The sequence below is a fragment of the Harmonia axyridis genome, chromosome 1 (genome assembly GCF_914767665.1).
Source record: "Harmonia axyridis chromosome 1, icHarAxyr1.1, whole genome shotgun sequence".
NCBI classification, from domain to species: Eukaryota; Metazoa; Arthropoda; class Insecta; order Coleoptera; family Coccinellidae; genus Harmonia; species Harmonia axyridis.
In genome coordinates, this window is record NC_059501.1 from 15,301,809 (window position 1) to 15,320,420 (window position 18,612).

The window sequence follows — 18,612 nt, forward strand, 5'->3', positions numbered from 1 at the left end:
CATCTCATTTCCAGAACATAAATTGTTTATTTCTTGAGAAATATAGGGGTTCAAGACTTTTGACAATGTGTGTAGACAACTCAATATTGCAAGAGATGTCCTAATTGTCAAATTCTCCAATGGACATTCCAGACACTGGTACAAATCAATCTTCTCTCATATCTGACTAGTCCAGCTCCTCTCATATCTGACTAGTCCAGCTCTGACCACCTGCATACCTATGACCCGCTTTGATAGAAACACCTAAGTGCTTTAAAATGTTAGGCCGCATCGGACACGTTTGTGGCATTACAGATCAAAGAGGTCGGCGATTTGCGGCCATTTCACCGATTTCCGGTGTTTGTTTTTCAACAGAATCGCAGACATTCGATAAACAAAAACACGATCGACGGAAAGGTAATTTCTAAAAAGATTAGCGTTACGTAAATGACGTCAGCGGTCAAAACCAGAATAGTATAATAGTCGAGGTGAATTTTGATATTTTAATACTGAAATTTCAATCTTGAATCTGCAGATTGCTGCTGATTTGTCGATTTCTCGTAGATCATGGGAATAGGCGCTACCGAGCTATGATTAATAATTTTTCTCTATTTCAGTATCGTAATGAGTTCATTACAGTTCTAAAAACAGTGCTGTAATGAACTCATTACAGCATTGTTTTCAGTTATATTTTTCGTTTTGTGGTTGTCTACACTGACGTCAGACTTCCAATCCTATCAAAATTCAACACACGTCAATTATTGTCAATATCATATGATTTGGATTTAGTGAAATGATTTGCGACATTATTCGCAATTTCTCTTAATTCTGTTGGTGTTAAATCGATTTCGTCAGACATAATTCACGAATTGAATGCATAATTATGAATTATTTCAGAATTCAAAACATACGAATCAAATTGAAATTCCGTAATCTGTCAATTTTCGTAGCAGTCACACCAACTGCCAAGATACAATACAAATGTCACTAGGATGTATGATCTGAATTTTTCATTGAATTTCAACAATATTTCACAAAAATTGACTGAAATAGAGAAAATATTGTCTAATACTCGTTGCAGAAGGCAATTCCAACACTCATGCGTTCCAAAACTCGCTCCTTCGTCGCTCGTTTTCGAATTTCGCATTCGTGTTGGAATAGGAACCCATTCTGCAACTTGTTTTAGAATATACTATTATGGCCGGAATTTGAAGATATTGATATGAATGACGTTTATTGTCACAGCGAGGAATCGACAAAAGTACAGATTGCTGTAGATTCTCAATTGAGAATATCGATTCTAAGTTGAAAGACAAAAAAATTGTTGAAGCGTTTATCTATTCCATTTTTAGTAATGGCGTAGTTTTTACTTGCCAAATATCAAGCTGACAGCTGGGCTATTCAAAATGAAACGTCTTATTGAAAAACCCTGTATTTTCTTTACTGAGATATAATGTTGTTGTATGTGGGCGAACAGTGTTGTGAAACGTATTAGGCCAATTGAAAAGTCCCCGGTCTGAAGCACAGATGGCGGTGATAGTATTAAATCCATATTATTTTTAGTTAGTACCAACCTTCAAACGATACGTATCAAAATTTGACAGTAATCAGACCATTATTTTCTGAGATTTTACGTTGTGAGTGTAGCTACTTTTGTTAGTTGAAAAATGATGAAAAAAAAAGAATTTCGTGTACTGATAAAATATTGCTTTTCGAAGGGAAATAATACAGTTGAAGCAAAATTTTGGCTTGATGAAGAGTTTCCGTGGTCTGCACCACGAAAATCAACCATCATTGATTGGTATGCTGAGTTTAAACGTGGTGAAATGAGCACCGACGATGGTGAATGCAGTGGACGCCCAAAAAAGGCTGTCACCGACGAAAAAATCAAAAAAGTTCACAAAATAATTTTGAATGATCGTAAAGTGAAGTTGATCGAGATAGCAGACACTGTGAAGATCATCATCTGAACGTGTACATCAAATCATTCACGAATATTTGTACATGAGAAAGTTGTGTGCAAAATGGGTGCCGCGCGAGCTTATAATCGATCGAAAGCAACAACGTGTTAATGATTCTGAGCAGTGTTTGAAGCTGTTTCAGTGCAATAAACCTGAATTTTGGCGTCGATATGTGACAATGGATGAAACATGGCCCCATCATTTCACTCCGGAATCCAATGGACAGTCAGCTGAGTGGACTGCACACGATGAACCGAATCCAAAGCCAGGAAAAACACAACAGTCAGCTGGCAAGGTTGTGGCAATAGTATTCTGGGATGCGCAAGGTATAATATTCATTTATTACCTCCAAAAGGGCCAGACCATCAACAGCGATTATTATATAGTGTTATTGGATCGTTTGAAGGATGAAATCGTTAAAAAAACGGCCCCAGTTGAAGAAAAAAGCTGCTGTTTCATCAAGACAATGCGCCGTGTTAAAAACCAATTAAAGCAATGACAAAATTGCATAAATTGGGCTTTGAATTGCTTCTGCATCCACCGTATTCGCCAGATTTTGACTTTGAAACGAAAGACAAATCGTACTACAAAAATGGTAACGAAAAGTTAGAAGATCGCTATAATCGCTGTATCGCCCTCGAAGGTTACTGAAAAAAAAAAATAAAAAATGTTCTCACTTCCCGGACGCTTCTTCTCTGAGAAAGTAGCATTTCCCGGACTAGGCCGGAATAGAATCATAGAATCCATAGCAACCGAGATAACGGCTGACAGTTCAAATGAAATTAGTTGTCAAAAATTTGCATGTTTTTTGACCGCAATCGCAATAAAATATGGAAAGCAGCAGCGATAGTGTTATTTTACATGGTTGCCGAAAAAATATTGTACGCAACATGCTCGAAAATGGTTTTTTCGGACTCACAGACTTCCAGGACGAGCGTAAGCGTTTTGTCTATTCGTCCAAAAAAACCATATTCTCCGGACTTGTTACGTAAATTACTATTACTATGGTAGACCGGGGACTTTTCAACTGGCCTGTTATTGTAGGGTTGTTTTTAAGTATCAACTCTAGAGACTTTTAATATTGTATCCTTCCTGCGTTTTTTGCCTTTTCCTCTTTCATAGATTTTTTATGACTTACCCTGTAATAGTTTTGATAGTAAATAAATTCATTTATTTATTCAATTCACATATTGAATTAGTAACTTTTCGTTTTTGAAGATGACAACATCGTTAAACGCTTGTAAAGATTCTGAGGATTACAACAACAACTAGAGCGCTTAAACTATCGAATTAGCATGAACAGCCCTAATAACAGATAAAATAAAACATCTTGAAGGTATACTGAATTTCCATTTCAAGAATGAACCCAATCCATTAAACATTATAATCATATTACTAATAAATGATTAAAAAGTTCAGGTCGAATGAATCCCAAACTAATTCAATATGACTATTCTCACATAATCTCAATTTTTTTTCGAGATAACGAGCCCTGAACTTCTGGGAAAAAAATGCGGAAAAGGTAGTTGAACGCCACTGACATTTGGCAACGTCTACATCCGCGGCCCTGGTTAAAAATAAAAATAAGACCGAGTGGATTCATTCAAAGCCATGACACTCTTGGATTTACGTAACTCCACAGTCATCTCTATTTGTAAAATTAAGCCTATCTTTACACTTGTATATAGGCACGTTATTTTTTTTTTCTTCCAAAATGTTGAGTCCAGCCTTATTTTGAATAAATTCAGTTGTCCAAAAAATCAAAAGATACAGGGTGTTTCTTAATTGGAGGTACAAAATAAAATGAGATATTCCCTGGAGAATTCTAAGAAAAAAAGGTCCGATAAACATGGGCCCTCAAACACTTGTTTTCGTGATGCAAGTTGTTTCTTGTTTATCGAATCATAAATACCAAAACTAATATGCATTTAATTTATTCATCATAACTTAGTTACTGGATTTTTATGATAATTTGGATTTTCTGGAGGATTTTGAGAGTCATGTTTCAAACTTTTTCCTTTTAAATACTGCCAGTGGCCATCAAACAAAAGTTCAGGAGCAAAAACCGGCACTGTTCTGAAAAATACCATGCTGTATCGGAACTCGCATATCCGGAATTTCACGTAATGTTAAACGCTGAATTTGAATATATATGCCAAAATTCAGTTGAATATATCATGAAGTGCAGAAACTATAGGAAAAAACTTAAAAAAAAAATAAATGTTCAATTCCCTGCATCTCGAGAACAAGGCGTCTGTGGGCTAATGTTTATTTTATAGACCCCTTCTTTCTTAAAATTATCCGAGCATACGTAACGGAAATCCACTACATTTCCAAAATCTGGCGTGTTTCTAAATCTTTAAAAACTTATTTTGTTTATGAATTGATCATTTTACTGAGTACAACGTAATTATTGCTTGAAACAAATTTCAGAAAGCACAAACATTTGGGCAAGATGTGAACGCCCTATAACAAGTGCTTCTACGCAAATTAAAAAGTTTACAATTGCGAGCTTCAAAATCCACACATTCTCTCATTCCCACAGCGAGGTGTATTTTATAATTTGTCAGGTCATTCGTGTTCTGCTGAGAGGAAGCAATAATCTGACCCCAGATCATTGCGTAAGTCCATGACTCAAACAATTTTGAAACGTTATACCTCGCATTTTAGCCGTACGCCGTCGAATACGAAAAGAACGACAGTTTTTACTGAAACAAGATCTAAATCGAGTCCGTACAGTCTGCCAAATCCCAACTTTTCAAAATAGATCGTCGCCGCTGGTAGAAGCAAACAATGTTCAATGTTTGTCTTCCAATTGTTTGCACAGATACCACGAGTTTCGTAGATTTGACACCTTGACTCGACTTCGTCCATTTCCCAAGGATTTTCCGACTAATTTTCACGTTACGATTGAAGGAATATCATTGAAGATACTTGTAAATTGAGTCGCCATGATCAACAATTAATGTTCGTTAAGGTGTACTCGAAAGAAATCCATTATTTTTGCACGAAAAACAAGGCTTTAATTACCATAGTTAGAATGATCCGATTTGGGTCAAATATGCGCCAATTCTCTATTTGCAAAAAAATTGAGCAAATTGAGGCTGCTTCTGGGAGTAGACTCCTTCAGATTGTTGACAGTACAGTTCCGAGTTAACAGTTGTGCTGTAGGGAAGCAGCTCATAGAAGATCATTTCCTGACAAACACACAACAAAACCTTCCTGGCCGTCAATCCTAGCTTGGTCATCGTTTCCGCCGGCTCACCGCATTTCGACCACGACCGTTTTCGCTTGACGTTGTCGTAAGTGATCCACTTTTCATCACCAGTCACCAACAGCTTCAAAAATGGATCGATTTTATTGCGATTCAGCAGAGATTCGAAGATAGAAATTCGGTCCATGAGGTTCTTTGCGTTAACTCGTGTGGTATCCAAACCAACGAAACCAAAATTGCGCTTGCATTTTCGCCTTTATCGAAGAAAAAGTGTAGAATATAGCGTTTTCTCTCTGCTAGTGATCACAAAACTGTCAGAAAAGATTTTGTAGTACGAAATCTCTACAATGACTTTATATACTACATTGACGACAACTCCGTCCATCCGCCATTAAAGGTCAGCTGGAAAGTGGAAATAATAGATTCAAACATTAAGCGGTGTTTCAAAATTCAGATTATCGACTGCGTCTGCGCGAAAGTTGGTCGACAGCGCGTATCTTTTGATGACATCTTTACATTTTGAAATGTTCCAAATTAGACTAACACAGACACTAACAAGTCAAACCAGAATGCTTCAAAGCATATGTGAAACAGCACGGCACTCGAATGTAGATATTGAAAATCAAAGATCTCTGGTGAAAGTTCGACCTTTAATGGCATTTATACATAATAATGGTCTATTATTTCCTTTTATCTTGAAGAGTATTGCAGATTCAAAACTTGTCAAAAAAGTTTCTGTCTTCACATAAGTGCTTTCCTCTTATTTATTCATTGTGAAGAACACATAAGTGCTTTTCTCTCATTTATTCTTTGTAAAGAACACCAAACACACTAACTAAACTGAATAAAACGGGCTCATCATAAACAACAACTTAATGACAGATGTCATTTAAACTCGGCTTGAGTATAGGGGACAGTTGCGCCGACAATACTTTCAAATAATAAATTTGAAGTACTTTATTCACCGAATGTATTTGTAAATATGTATTCATAAATGAATGATGTTTAAATTCCAATTTCTTCGAAATTGAAACTCCTATCAAGTGAATCCAACAAATACTTATCTCATAGGTAATCATTACCACTTTTAATTTCATAATAGATCAGATTCGAAATTGAGCCAATCTACGCTTATGACAGTTTTCAACTATAGACATAAATTCCCACTAAGTACTACCCTGTGCTCATTGCAAAGAACACTCATAGCTCCATAATTCAAAACAAATGCTCGTCTCTAATGTGCTAATGGAATAAATATCAATTAATTCAACAATAAAAATTACCTCTTATGCATCTAATGTAGTTGGAAAATTCCTTCTGTAACCTATTTGCACAGTTCTGCTGTCTTGTGAAATTTTGCAAATGCTCATCGAATATTTCGTCTGCTGTCCGGTCTACCTTCCCCAGATTTTGAAGAAGCTGAAATGAAATAGAACTTATTATAAAATTTGAAAGAAAATAAAAAGTATGTGCTTATACTCTACTCTATATAAATCTTCAAATTACAAATATCAGGGTGGTTAGAAATTATAAAATTTTTATTAACTAATGCTTTTTCTATTCAGTTATGAACAACAATTTAAGTTCAGCAATCGCGACCAATTTGATACAGAATACGAGTGCAATTTATATCTGAAAATTGCAAGCACATTCTTGTGCAATTTATGTACATCTGAAGTTGAAATGTATGATGCCCCGTTACATTTCCTCTGCTAATACTGAGATTCATCGACACATATGCTTGATTGTTTGAAATTAATATTTTGTATTGCTCTTTCTCAAAAGAATATATATATATATACATCTGAAGTTCAGCAATCGCAACCAATTTGGTTCAGAATTCGAGTGCAATTTCTATCTAAAAATTGCAAGCACATTTGCAATTATGTACAACTGAAAATTGCGTGCAAATTCCATAAAAAAATTGCACGCAAAAATATCGTGCTATTTTCTCTAGAAATAAGGGTAATTTTAGGTATAATTTGTTCAATAGTTTGATTATTGGATAAACGCGTAGTTCCCAACATTTCTATCATGAAAAATCCCTGACCAATCAACTTCAAATTAGTAGATTCAATTCAATAAGTCGAAATAGAGCTTTCATTATCTCAATGCGCCATGATATAAAGAACAGGAAATGCTCACGAGCAGCTTCATTCTAGACGTCCAACGGAAGGTATTGTTGGAAAAAATTTAATTCAACTACCGGTAGTAATATGATACGTCTTGACTCGGTCAAGGTCTTTACAATTTGCAATCGCTAGCAGCTGAAATAAACTACTATATATTTATAGGTACTTATTTATTTTCGTGTTATTGTCATTGTACGTTCAGGATGCACCATTAGTCAAATTAAAGGCGAAATGAGTGTTAGACAGTCGTCTAAACGGACCATTACCTTTTTTTTCTGTCGATTGTTACTGAAAGCTTGCATAACTTGACGTTGAAATATCTACCATACTTTATATACGTATGGTTTTTTTTGTACATTTTTGAAATGATGATTGGATATGTTTTGTTGCAGTCTAAAGTCCACAAGGTTTTTACATAATTTTTGATGGAGAACATCACAGCATATATTTTTCCACGGTTGTAATTTCAAGTTACCTCCATAGTTTTTCTGTGTGCATAAAGGGAATTATAACGTTCCAAACTTGGATTCAAACTGAGTTGTCTGTTATATTTTGTGGAAAATTTCAACATTCGATTGTAAAAGTTCGAATGAAAATTTCCCATCCTGAAATTTATTTGGGATTTGTTCAGTCAGAATGACAAATATTTGTGATTAATGCATTCGTATTTCTTCTATGTTTTTCGTTCATTTATATCATTAGTTAAAGTATTAATTATTATTATTAATTGAATGGAAACCTTTGAGATCAATGATTGAAGTCAAATAGTTCTTACATGGATTCATGATTTTTGATATACAGCTGTTTAAATTCATTTAGAAAAATCAGGTACAGTGAAATAGAACTTTTTCCAGCATCGTTGCCAGAATGTGGATTTTTACCTTAAAATCAACATCAACAATTGGCTGCCAGAATATACGTACGCTCTGAATTCTTGAATTTTGTGTTTGATTTTGAAAAACTGAATGGTATTGCGTAGAGTTATATCACGCGAAATAGCAACACCAAACCAATTTTAAAAGTATGAAATGAAAACGTCAGACAGAATGATACATAGTTGGGGTTCCTTCAATATGGCCGTTCAAAATGTTTTGTTCCAATTAATTTTGAAACTGCAGGTTGGATCGAGATGAAAAAATTAAAATTCAAGAAAAATATCGAAATTTTACGTAACCACAGAACCGATGATGTTGGGATTTTGATTGTTCAAATAACAATCAATCAAGCTATGTTCGAAGTTTAGAGCTGATCACATCATCAAAACCACAGAATATTCGAGAACAGTTGTTATATAATTTCTGTCAACCTATAGATCTGGAAACTGGGTACATTTCCTATGTATTAGACCACATGTTTTCTTGGGTAAAAAGATAATTGTAAAAAATATTGAAGAAAACTTTCACCTCAAAATACGAATTGAAGAAAAATAGCCATAATTGAATTGAATAAATATAACAAACCTTCGACACAATTGTCACGGTTGGTTGATTGGAAAAGAGCCAGAATACGTATGAAGGAATCTAGAAAAAAATTCTGATAGCGGTCAAACATGAAATTAAGGTTTTTATTAGTGCATTTTTATGCTTTGGTGATCATGGCTTCCAATTGAATAACCTTGATTAGAACGTCTACAATTATATTAACAAACGAACAAAATTCAATTAAGGATAATATGCAATTTGACGAATTTAAGTAATCAAGAGGAGTCTTGAGTTAGACAAGTGGGGAAAACAGGTTTTTTTTTCATGAGAGTAAATCTGTGTGATTATGGAGTATTAAACTATGTGGAATATCGGTAACTAGTATTTCAATTGAAGAAATAATGAGCTTTTACTGTTTTACACTACTGAGTTTTGTAGCCGAGTTGAGATAATTAGATAAAGACACGAGTATTTCATACTGCATTTAGGAATTTTCAATATTAATTTTTGAGCGGTCATTTTATCAACTCTCGTCAAAAACCTACACAATTATCAGGGTGGTTTGGATTCTCCGAATGCCTCGAAAAAAGTAAAATATTGTATAATGAAAATAATATAATAACAATGAGAACTATTAAGAAGAATAAAGAAAAATTAACCAATACATGAGTAAGCGCAAAACCGACGGAGTTGAGATTTTGTGTGAGATATAAAATAAAAATTTCAAACTAATCACCCAATCAAGAAATACCTGATATTTCCGTGACAAAAGATCCTATAGAAGTAAAGTAAGGCAAAATGACAAATGGTAGATTTAATTTCATTGAGAATCTAAAACAGTAATCTGCAATATATTACTCCCTGTATTGTCTACTTATGATAGTTACCTATCAAGAAGATAGCCCTAATTTAGATTCGCTTGGATCTTCAACCCAACTCAACATCAAATGTGTTTTCTGATTAGTTGTTATATTGCTTTTCAATAAAGTGAGAATAAGCACAAAAAATAAAGGCAAGACTTCTTCTCCGAAGATTTATTTTGTTGTTAGAACCGAATAGATTAGCAATATAGATAGTAGAAACCAGTTTTATTTTCAGTTTGTTTTATTTAATGTGCTTCTAATATAAATCATTCGAAGGGCAAGTTCACGCCTCACCTATGTTTTATTTAATTTTTTTTCAGATTGTTCGTTATTTTAAGAGTAAAACTGATCTACTGAAACCAGTTCAAGTGAAGAAATTGGAATTTTGGTAGTTAATAGAGCGGGTATAATTTACGAAGTACACACAAGTAAACACTGCGTAAAGAATTTAAAAAAAAAGGGGGGGAAACGAAATGTCAGCAGGAATTGGCGGCATATTTAACAAACTTTCACAAAACAGCAGTATAAAACCCTTGTTATGAATGATTTTAATATTGAAGCGTTTGGTCTAATCTCCCTTCTGTGTAGGAAACTTTCTTACGAGTTTGCTAAAAGAAACAATATTTCACATTAGTTCAACAGTTCTCTCGAGCAGGCTGATAAAGACTGACTCATTTCTCATTTCTTTCATGAAAATACACAAAAGATTACCTGTGATTTGTGAACTAAGCTAACATCTATAGGTCGTCTAAAAAATTGGATATAATCGAGCAGAAGTGATGAGATTTTTTGATTTGATTCAAGAACCTGAAGTAAATCACAAATTTAGTCCTTACAGAATATACACGCTGACGAATCAGATTTGTCTACCTTTACTTTCTAACATAGGAACTTTTAGGATATACGTTTATTTCTCTTTTCTCACAGAACTCCCCAAATGAAATTAACATTATTAAAATATAATAAAATATCAATATGAAAAACCTCTAATGAAGATCTTAAGGTTTTAAAACAGTATTATTCGTTATAACGTGACCAGTTACGCCATTGGTGACTTTCATGAAACAGTGCAATCTTTCAAGATTGCATTATCGTGCACAGAATAAATTCAGTTATAATGATTTTCTTGTGAAGATTCTTCTTCTTTTAGAAGCTGTGAAATTTCATGGAAGCTTTTTCTCAATCAACAAAAAGACTTGGAGTCGATAAATGAGGTCGTAAAAGATCCTAGAATCGTATGAAATCAACGACATCAGCTTTATCGCAAAAACTTCACGAATAAGGCGATTTGATAGGCTTCGGAATCAATTCAATGCCGGTATATTTTATTAGCCTGCCAAATCTAATTACCAGATCACTTTCCCTTGTCTATTACTGTAACTGTTTACTGCATAATTTAGAGGCTCATAGAGAATGTTCTTCAGAACGTATAGATTTCGGATGTTCTATCTAATCAGTTAGTTTGCAATTAAGTTATCTGTTTCAACTTCCGAAACTAATATTATTTAAAAATTTTTGAGACCACAAGGAGTCAGACAGTCTGCCATTTCATGATACTTGGTCGTATGTAGTTATCGATTTGATGAAAAATATTCGGAGAAGTTCGAATTTTTTTAAAATTTTGTGAGCGTCAGCCACTGAATTCTTTATATAGTAGGATAACCCCTGAAATTCTCTCAAACTGAGGACTTCAAAACCTTATTTCATAACTTTATCGTTCATTAATATTTTTAAATTTTGAGGCAAGGTTCGTACTGACTATTCCACTCCATTTTGATTAGGGAAGTTCTCATAGCTACGCTTATTTCACAGCGATAAAACATGCCAGCAGCAAAAACCAACAAGTTGGTTTTTCAGCGATCAAATTTTGACATTTCCCCAATTCAACATAGCTTAGAATGTGAGTTTATGCCTTTTAAAACTACGAAAAAATGATCGTCTGTGTAGAATCAGTTTTCGGAATTGTTGTTGAACAGAAACTATTAACTTTAGACTGAGAAACACCAGAAAACTAGCAGAAATATTAGAAGACCATGTTCTTAATATGAAAAAGAATAACAAAGAAAATGATGAAAAATCAGGGGTGAAATCTTTAAGGGACACCACTGGACAAATGATTCGAGAAAAGTTTCCCACTTTCAAATCAACTCGTTTTGCTAGGAATTCAAAGAGCAAAAAGCTGCAAACTCCCCCAGAAAAAAAATCCAAAGCTTTTTCTAACAAAAATTTTTCGAAAATGGTCAACTGTTACGATGAAGATAAGCCAAATGGATTGCAAAAACACTCCATATTATGTTCCTTCGAATTGGCTTGACCATTAGACAGCTTATCGCTCAAATCGAGAAAGAGAGATTTTGTACAAAAACATACCATTCAATAACAAAATCTACAATAAATCTGCGACAAATATTGGAATGAGTACAAAAATGTTCAAAAGAACAAACCATACCCGAAGAGCATTCGCCATTTCTTCATTGGCCAAAAATTAGTTGATGAACAATAGTTAATTAAAACTACGAGGCACACTTCTACAACTATATTCAGAACATAATTTGAAACTGGTTTAAAATCTTATAGAGTACAATCATATGTCAAGATCAGATCATTCATTAGATAGGATTATTAAAATAATTGGGCTGTTATTTAAATAATTTTAGAAGCTATTCTGTCCCATATATGCATAAATAATTCAGTGGATAGCTCTTTCAGAGCAGATTATTTTTGGCATATATTTTTAATATATTTTTCCATAGTCCGAAGGAATAAGATCTGTAGATCTAATACTCCACGTCTTTTATTGGCTCAAACGATCTGTAGGTGGGAGGAATAATTGTAACCTTTGAAAACCTTTTTTTTTACAGAAAAAATCTTTTTTTACAGAAAAATTTTTTTTTTTTTTTTTTGATATATTGGACGAACTTTTTTAGGTAAGCTGTTCAGAAAGTTGAAACGTATCAGATGGTTTTATTGAAAAACTTTGAACTTCGAAACCACTTTTCAATCTTTTTTTCCCCCAGAACAAATAATTATTTCTATTAGGAAAGATTTTCAATCAATCGCAGTATCTGTTATCAAGTTTCATTACATTATCATAAATATTTTACTGTTATCAATCTTAGCGTTGATAATTTATTATTTCCATGCTAAAATTATTCATTTTAATAAGCATGTTCCATTATTCCCTTTTTTGGAACAATGGCTTTTGTTCAATATCGACAAAACCAATGTAATATTGGACAGAATTGGTAGGTGATAACTTGTCACCTATCGATACATTTGAAAATCACGAAAATTACCTACTGCTCCATAATAATGATGAATATGAAAGTTTATATATTTATGAGTACAATATGAGAAGGTTTTTCAGAATTACAGAAAGATTTTATACTTGCGTGATGAAATCAAACTTTGTAAATGCATTCTTGACTTGTTTTTCATTTTGTATTTGTGTTTTAGAATCATTTATGGATAGAGAATAAAAAATTGACCAATTATTGGTTTTAATAAAGCTTCGTTTTTCATCTATTGACAGACCCTTAAAACACATCATCATTAAACCATAGAAATCTTAGTAAAACATGAATTCTTTCAACAAGTCATGGTTCATAAAAATTGTGGAGGTATGGTATTTAATATTGTAATAATATAAGATATGTAATAATATAAGAACCAGTAATCATTTAGGAAAAATATCAAAAAAAAAATTACCCGCAATATTTCCATGTCCAAAAAACCTTCGGAGATGTTAAGTGTAGATATAAAATGTCATGCTTCATGCAAAATTTCAATCTGATCAGATTATCAGAACCATAAATAATTCAACATAAATATTGGAAAAAATGCCCAATATTACCGTGAAGACAGGTTGAGATTTTATGCCTTTACATATATGTATGTAATAGAATAACAATTTCAATCCTTGTGTGAAATTTTCTGTTTCAAGCAGTATAGCGAAAAAAATTGAAGGAAGCACTGACGTGTTGTAGCACTTTTTCACGCATGTGTTAATCGCCCTCTTGAATATACATATTTACAGTTTTGTATTCTTCAGGGGCGAATTGGCGCATGAATAAACAACAAGAAAGCTCCTAACTTCAGTGCTGTCCTCATTTTAGCAGAAAATGTCGAATAATTTGTGAGATATCGAAATGTTTAAAAATAATTTCTTTCAATCTTCGAGTGGAAAGATCCCCATTACGACCGAATCGGTATTTTTCAAGTTATGGATTAGGAAAACAACATTTGAGATTGCCATAACTCCTAAACCGTTTTTTGATCGGTAATTGCTGACTCACACTATCAAACAGATCGTGGCAAACATTTCTGAAGGTCATTCAAGATTTTAATAACAAATTTGTACATCAAACCATTTTTGGATCATATCCCATGCATGTTGTCAACAATTTAAATTTCGATAAGTTAGTGGTGTAAGTGAAGTTCCTTGCACCTTATTGGTATGAATCACCAGGCTTGAAATCAACAATTATAAGCCCAAAACACAGATTTTCATCAATAATATCATTATCATGAAAATTTAGTACCACATTCTTAAATATGTGTTACCAGTACAAATATGGAGATGGGTGCGTCATTTGTATTATATGGCAGCCCACACTAGGATGGAACCCAAGAAAAGAATAATCTGTATGTGCGTGAAGATTTATGATTGTCTTTAGTAATATCCTTAAACGAGTCCTTCGTTTATCTGGAAACAGAGTGTATTTTAACTCATCCGGAATCGAAGGAACTTCATTCCTTGTTTCAAATAACATATACTGGCCACCCTATTTTAAAATCTATGTCGTCTATGTTAACAAATTAATTTCTCTAATTCTGGTACAAGAAAATTGTGCGAGAATATCTCAGATTCACACAGATTTCTCAGTTATATTTTAACATTATATGTTGGTACTCGGAAATCTCCAGCCACTGATTTATCTATTATTTGTCAAATTCGTGATACAGAAAACTGTTCTGCCAACCACATTTTCCAATGCAAAAATTTCTGAAGGAAATTTATGGAAATATTCCATTAATTTCATAAAATTCATTGAATTATAGTTAAGATAATTTACTATATGATTTAAATTATTTATAGGAGTCCATTTTGCAACTTGTTTTAGAATATACACACTATTATTTAAAGCATATTCAATACATTTTCCTCAACACGAAGCAATATATTTTCAATAATACTAAAATAATATTTGAAAACAAATTGTTATAAGAAGTTCAAAGGTTCACTTGTTTTATAGGTTTATTTTCGAGGATAATAAAACCAAACAGAAAGAATTTTCCGATAAATCTTTTGAGTTCACTGATCTAAATCAGTAAAGCATTTGTCCCCTCGAATGTCTCAGCTAAACGAATTGAAAATAAACTTGGCATTCAGTTTTGACTTCTATTTTTGTAACATTATCAATAGTATATGCAAACCTCACTATCGTAATATACTTTATAGACAAACTATCTGATTGATATAAGGAAAATACTAAAAGTTTACCAAGTCAAGTGTAATGATTTGTGTACCTGTGATAAATGATAACTTAATTACAGGTATAAAAGGAGATGGGCTTTTAATTTTTGTCACATTGAAATACTATTATAAGCGTGGGAACACTGTTAATTGTAGAAATATTACTACCATTCATTGTTCTACCTATATTCATATCTGTATTTAATTGAGCGATAACTCATTTGCATTATATTATTCGATTAGAGCAATTTAAGTAGAACTTCAAGATCATTCGGTAACTATTGTTCATTTTAGTTTATTATTTTCAATTTTAATTTTTTAAACATTCGAAATCGTTTGAGAAAACGAAAACTGAATTTTTTTTTGTGACGTATAGAGTCATTTGAGTCATTCGGTTCTTTAACCGAATAAAAAAAAACATTCAGTCAGCCGAACGCCGTTCAGAACTTTTCTCGGAAACTATAAGTACTATTCACATGAATTCTCATGCATTCGCATGAATTTTGGTACAAAATCAGTTGTTATACTGCATTGATTCCCCTATAGCGCCTGATTACGATAATAATTCTTAAAACGAAAAATCAAGGAGTCAAATTCCAATTTTTTTCCGGTTTGGTGACCGCCTAATTTCACGTTTTGGACCTGTGAATTGGCCTCCAAGATCTTGTGATTCAACACCGCTAGACTACTTTCTGTGGGGCTATGTAAAGTCATTGGTCTATGCGGATAAGCCACAAACCCTTGACCATTTGAAAGACAACATTCGCCGTGTTATTGCCGATATATGGCCACAAATGTTGGAAAAAGTCATCGAAAATTGGACGTCCAGATTGGACTACATCCGGGCCAGCCGTCATATGCCAGAAATCATCTTTAAAATGTAATGCCACAAGCTTATCTTGGGGATAAATAAAATTCATGTCAATCGAATAATCCATCGTTGTTTTATTGCAATTTAAAGTTCTATAGCTCTTAAAAAAACACCCTTCAGAATCAGCTCAAAAAACCTCGACACCAAAATAGCTGTTCGCCTGTGTAATATAATCAACCAAAAAAATTCTTCTCTCTTCCGTCTAAAGCTTTTGTATGAGTTTCTTTCCTAAATTGGTACAAAAATCAATTTCTATCAAAGAATCATATTGATCCTATTGATCAAGAATTCGATCCTCGAATTTGAAACGAAAATCAAGAAAACAAAATTTAAAGAACACATAAACATGATACTGAAGTCAAATGTATATTCCATACATTCTTTGTAATGTCGAAGGGATCAATAAATAATTTGAAAGCAACCATATTTTGATCTACAGAATCGTTATCAGCGTTTAACGAATCAAATCGACAAAAAATAAATTTTTTAATTGCTTATAACACATTTAATGATTTTTGACCTTTGAAGAAGATCGAGAAACCCAATATTTCTGGGACACCCTGTATAGGAATTAATATTGAACCGTGTGGTTCGAATTGGGGTCATTTGTGCCGAATAAAACTTTGTTTATCTGTTTGCTACTCCAAACAAATCTGATTTTTTCTTAATCTTTTTTTTCGTGCTATTTTAATATTCAACTTAAGTCCATTAAACCATAATTTACTTGTTATTTACTCGTCCACCTTGCCAAACCATTTTATCGCTCATACAATGAAATGTTTGCGATGTAACAGGTGAGGAAATCATCAGTTCCATTTAAAACACCAAGATCAACATTCCTAATGAGATTGACACCGTTCGGATCGCCACAAAAATTGAATTCAATCATTTGTAAATTGACGCTGAAGTGATCCAGGCAATTACAAAGAGGAGGAGAATGTAACATTGGTTACATTCTTCGGCATCGATTACTGTCAATAGAAAGTTGGGATTGGTAGGCTGAATTATATGTTATATGTAAAAGGTATGAGATGATGATGTTGAACAGCGATAGAGTGAGTATTTGCCCATTACTACAGGTGGAAACTATTCCTTGTTATTTGCCATTCAACAATGCAAATTATTTTCGATCTGGTCGATTTTACTTTGATATACACTGTGTCCGTAAAGTATGGAACAAATTCATTTTTAGCTAAACAGACCATTTTAAGAAATAATCCTGAAACACGTCAATTCTTGATTTTAATTTACCGTATTTCAAAATAATAATCTAATATATAGGGTGAATTACTTTCGAGTAATGACGCCACAGTCTTTTTTTTAAATGGAACAACCCCATTTTGTCTCAATTTTACGATTACTCTAGCTGAGCTGATTCCTAAAATGTATCACATGTTGATTCCAATTGGTAGAGGGTGGACAAAAATACAATAGTTTTGTGTGTGCTCATAAAGTAACGCGTAACATTCTTTATTAGTTAAATTAACAATATTATCAAAAATACTTTTTGTCTAGCGGCAATTGGTTTGAATGTAAAACGTAGTTTGTTACATTTTTAGATTAATAAAAAACCAAAGGACCAAACATGTTTGATCCTTGTGGTCTAGCAACAGAATATGAAAGAAATTATTTCTTATTTTTATACATTTTTATTAATCTTGAAATGTAACAAACTACAGGGTATTACATTCAAACCAATTGCCGCTAGACAATAAGTATTTTTGATAATATTGTTTATTTAACTAATAAAGAATTTTACGCGTTACTTTATGAGCACACACAAAACTGTTGTATTTTTGTCCACTCTGTACCAATTGGAATCAACATGTGATACATTTTGGAACCAGCTCAGCTAGAGTAATCGGAAAATTGAGACGAAATGGGGGTGTTCTATTAAAAAAAAAATGACGGTGACATCATTACTCGAAAGTAATTCACCCTGTATATTAGATTATTATTTCAAAATACGGTAAGTAAATTAATATCAAAAATAGACGTGTTTCAGGATTATTTCTTAAAATGGTCTGTTTAGCTAAAAATGAATTTGTTCCATACTTTACGGACACAGTGTATGTGTAGTATATTTAACTTGATGGATATTATTCTAATATTCAAAATATACTCATGACAAAAATCTAGAGACATTATTTATATCTTCAATTCTGATGTGATAATACCGAGGATAATACGATGTTAAAAAAATCAAAATTTGATTTATAAAAGGTGTTTGGGAAACGAAAATACGAATAGAGATATCACCAAGGTGGTCCTTGATATACCACACTTATTCGCTCTGATTGTGTTTTTTACCGAGATTCAGGTTTTTTTTTGTGAATTTTACTCATTTCTTCCTTTGGTGATAACAAGCAAAAAACCCTGTATATTTTTTCACATAAGGCAATTTTTGATATTCAAAATAATTACTAAACCAGCGTAAGAAAAATCTAGGTCTGGTTTAACAAAAATTACGAAACGATTGTATCCTTGGAGCACAAAAAATTGAACTGAAACGTGTGCTTTGCATTTTTGATGAGACAGTTTCTCTGCAATAATATTTCACTAAAAGAGAAGTTTGTAGAATCTGGGATACCACAAATTGGTTTTAAGTGATTTTTAATAATACCTAATAATTCGAACCATTAAATCCATAATTACTTTAAAATTACCAAATATTTTAAATACGTATTACCCTTAG

General features: G+C 32.9%; 1 protein-coding gene across 2 annotated transcripts in view; it reads right to left on the bottom strand.

Moving 5' to 3' along the window:
• The window catches only part of LOC123678076 (myc box-dependent-interacting protein 1), a 40,617-nt gene that overhangs the window by 11,550 nt on the left and 10,455 nt on the right, over positions 1 to 18,612 (bottom strand). For both annotated transcript variants that reach the window (XM_045614881.1, XM_045614872.1), the window contains exon 2: positions 6,438 to 6,573. In XM_045614881.1, coding sequence (XP_045470837.1) covers positions 6,438 to 6,573 — 136 coding nt within the window. The remainder of the gene's footprint in view (positions 1 to 6,437; positions 6,574 to 18,612) is intronic.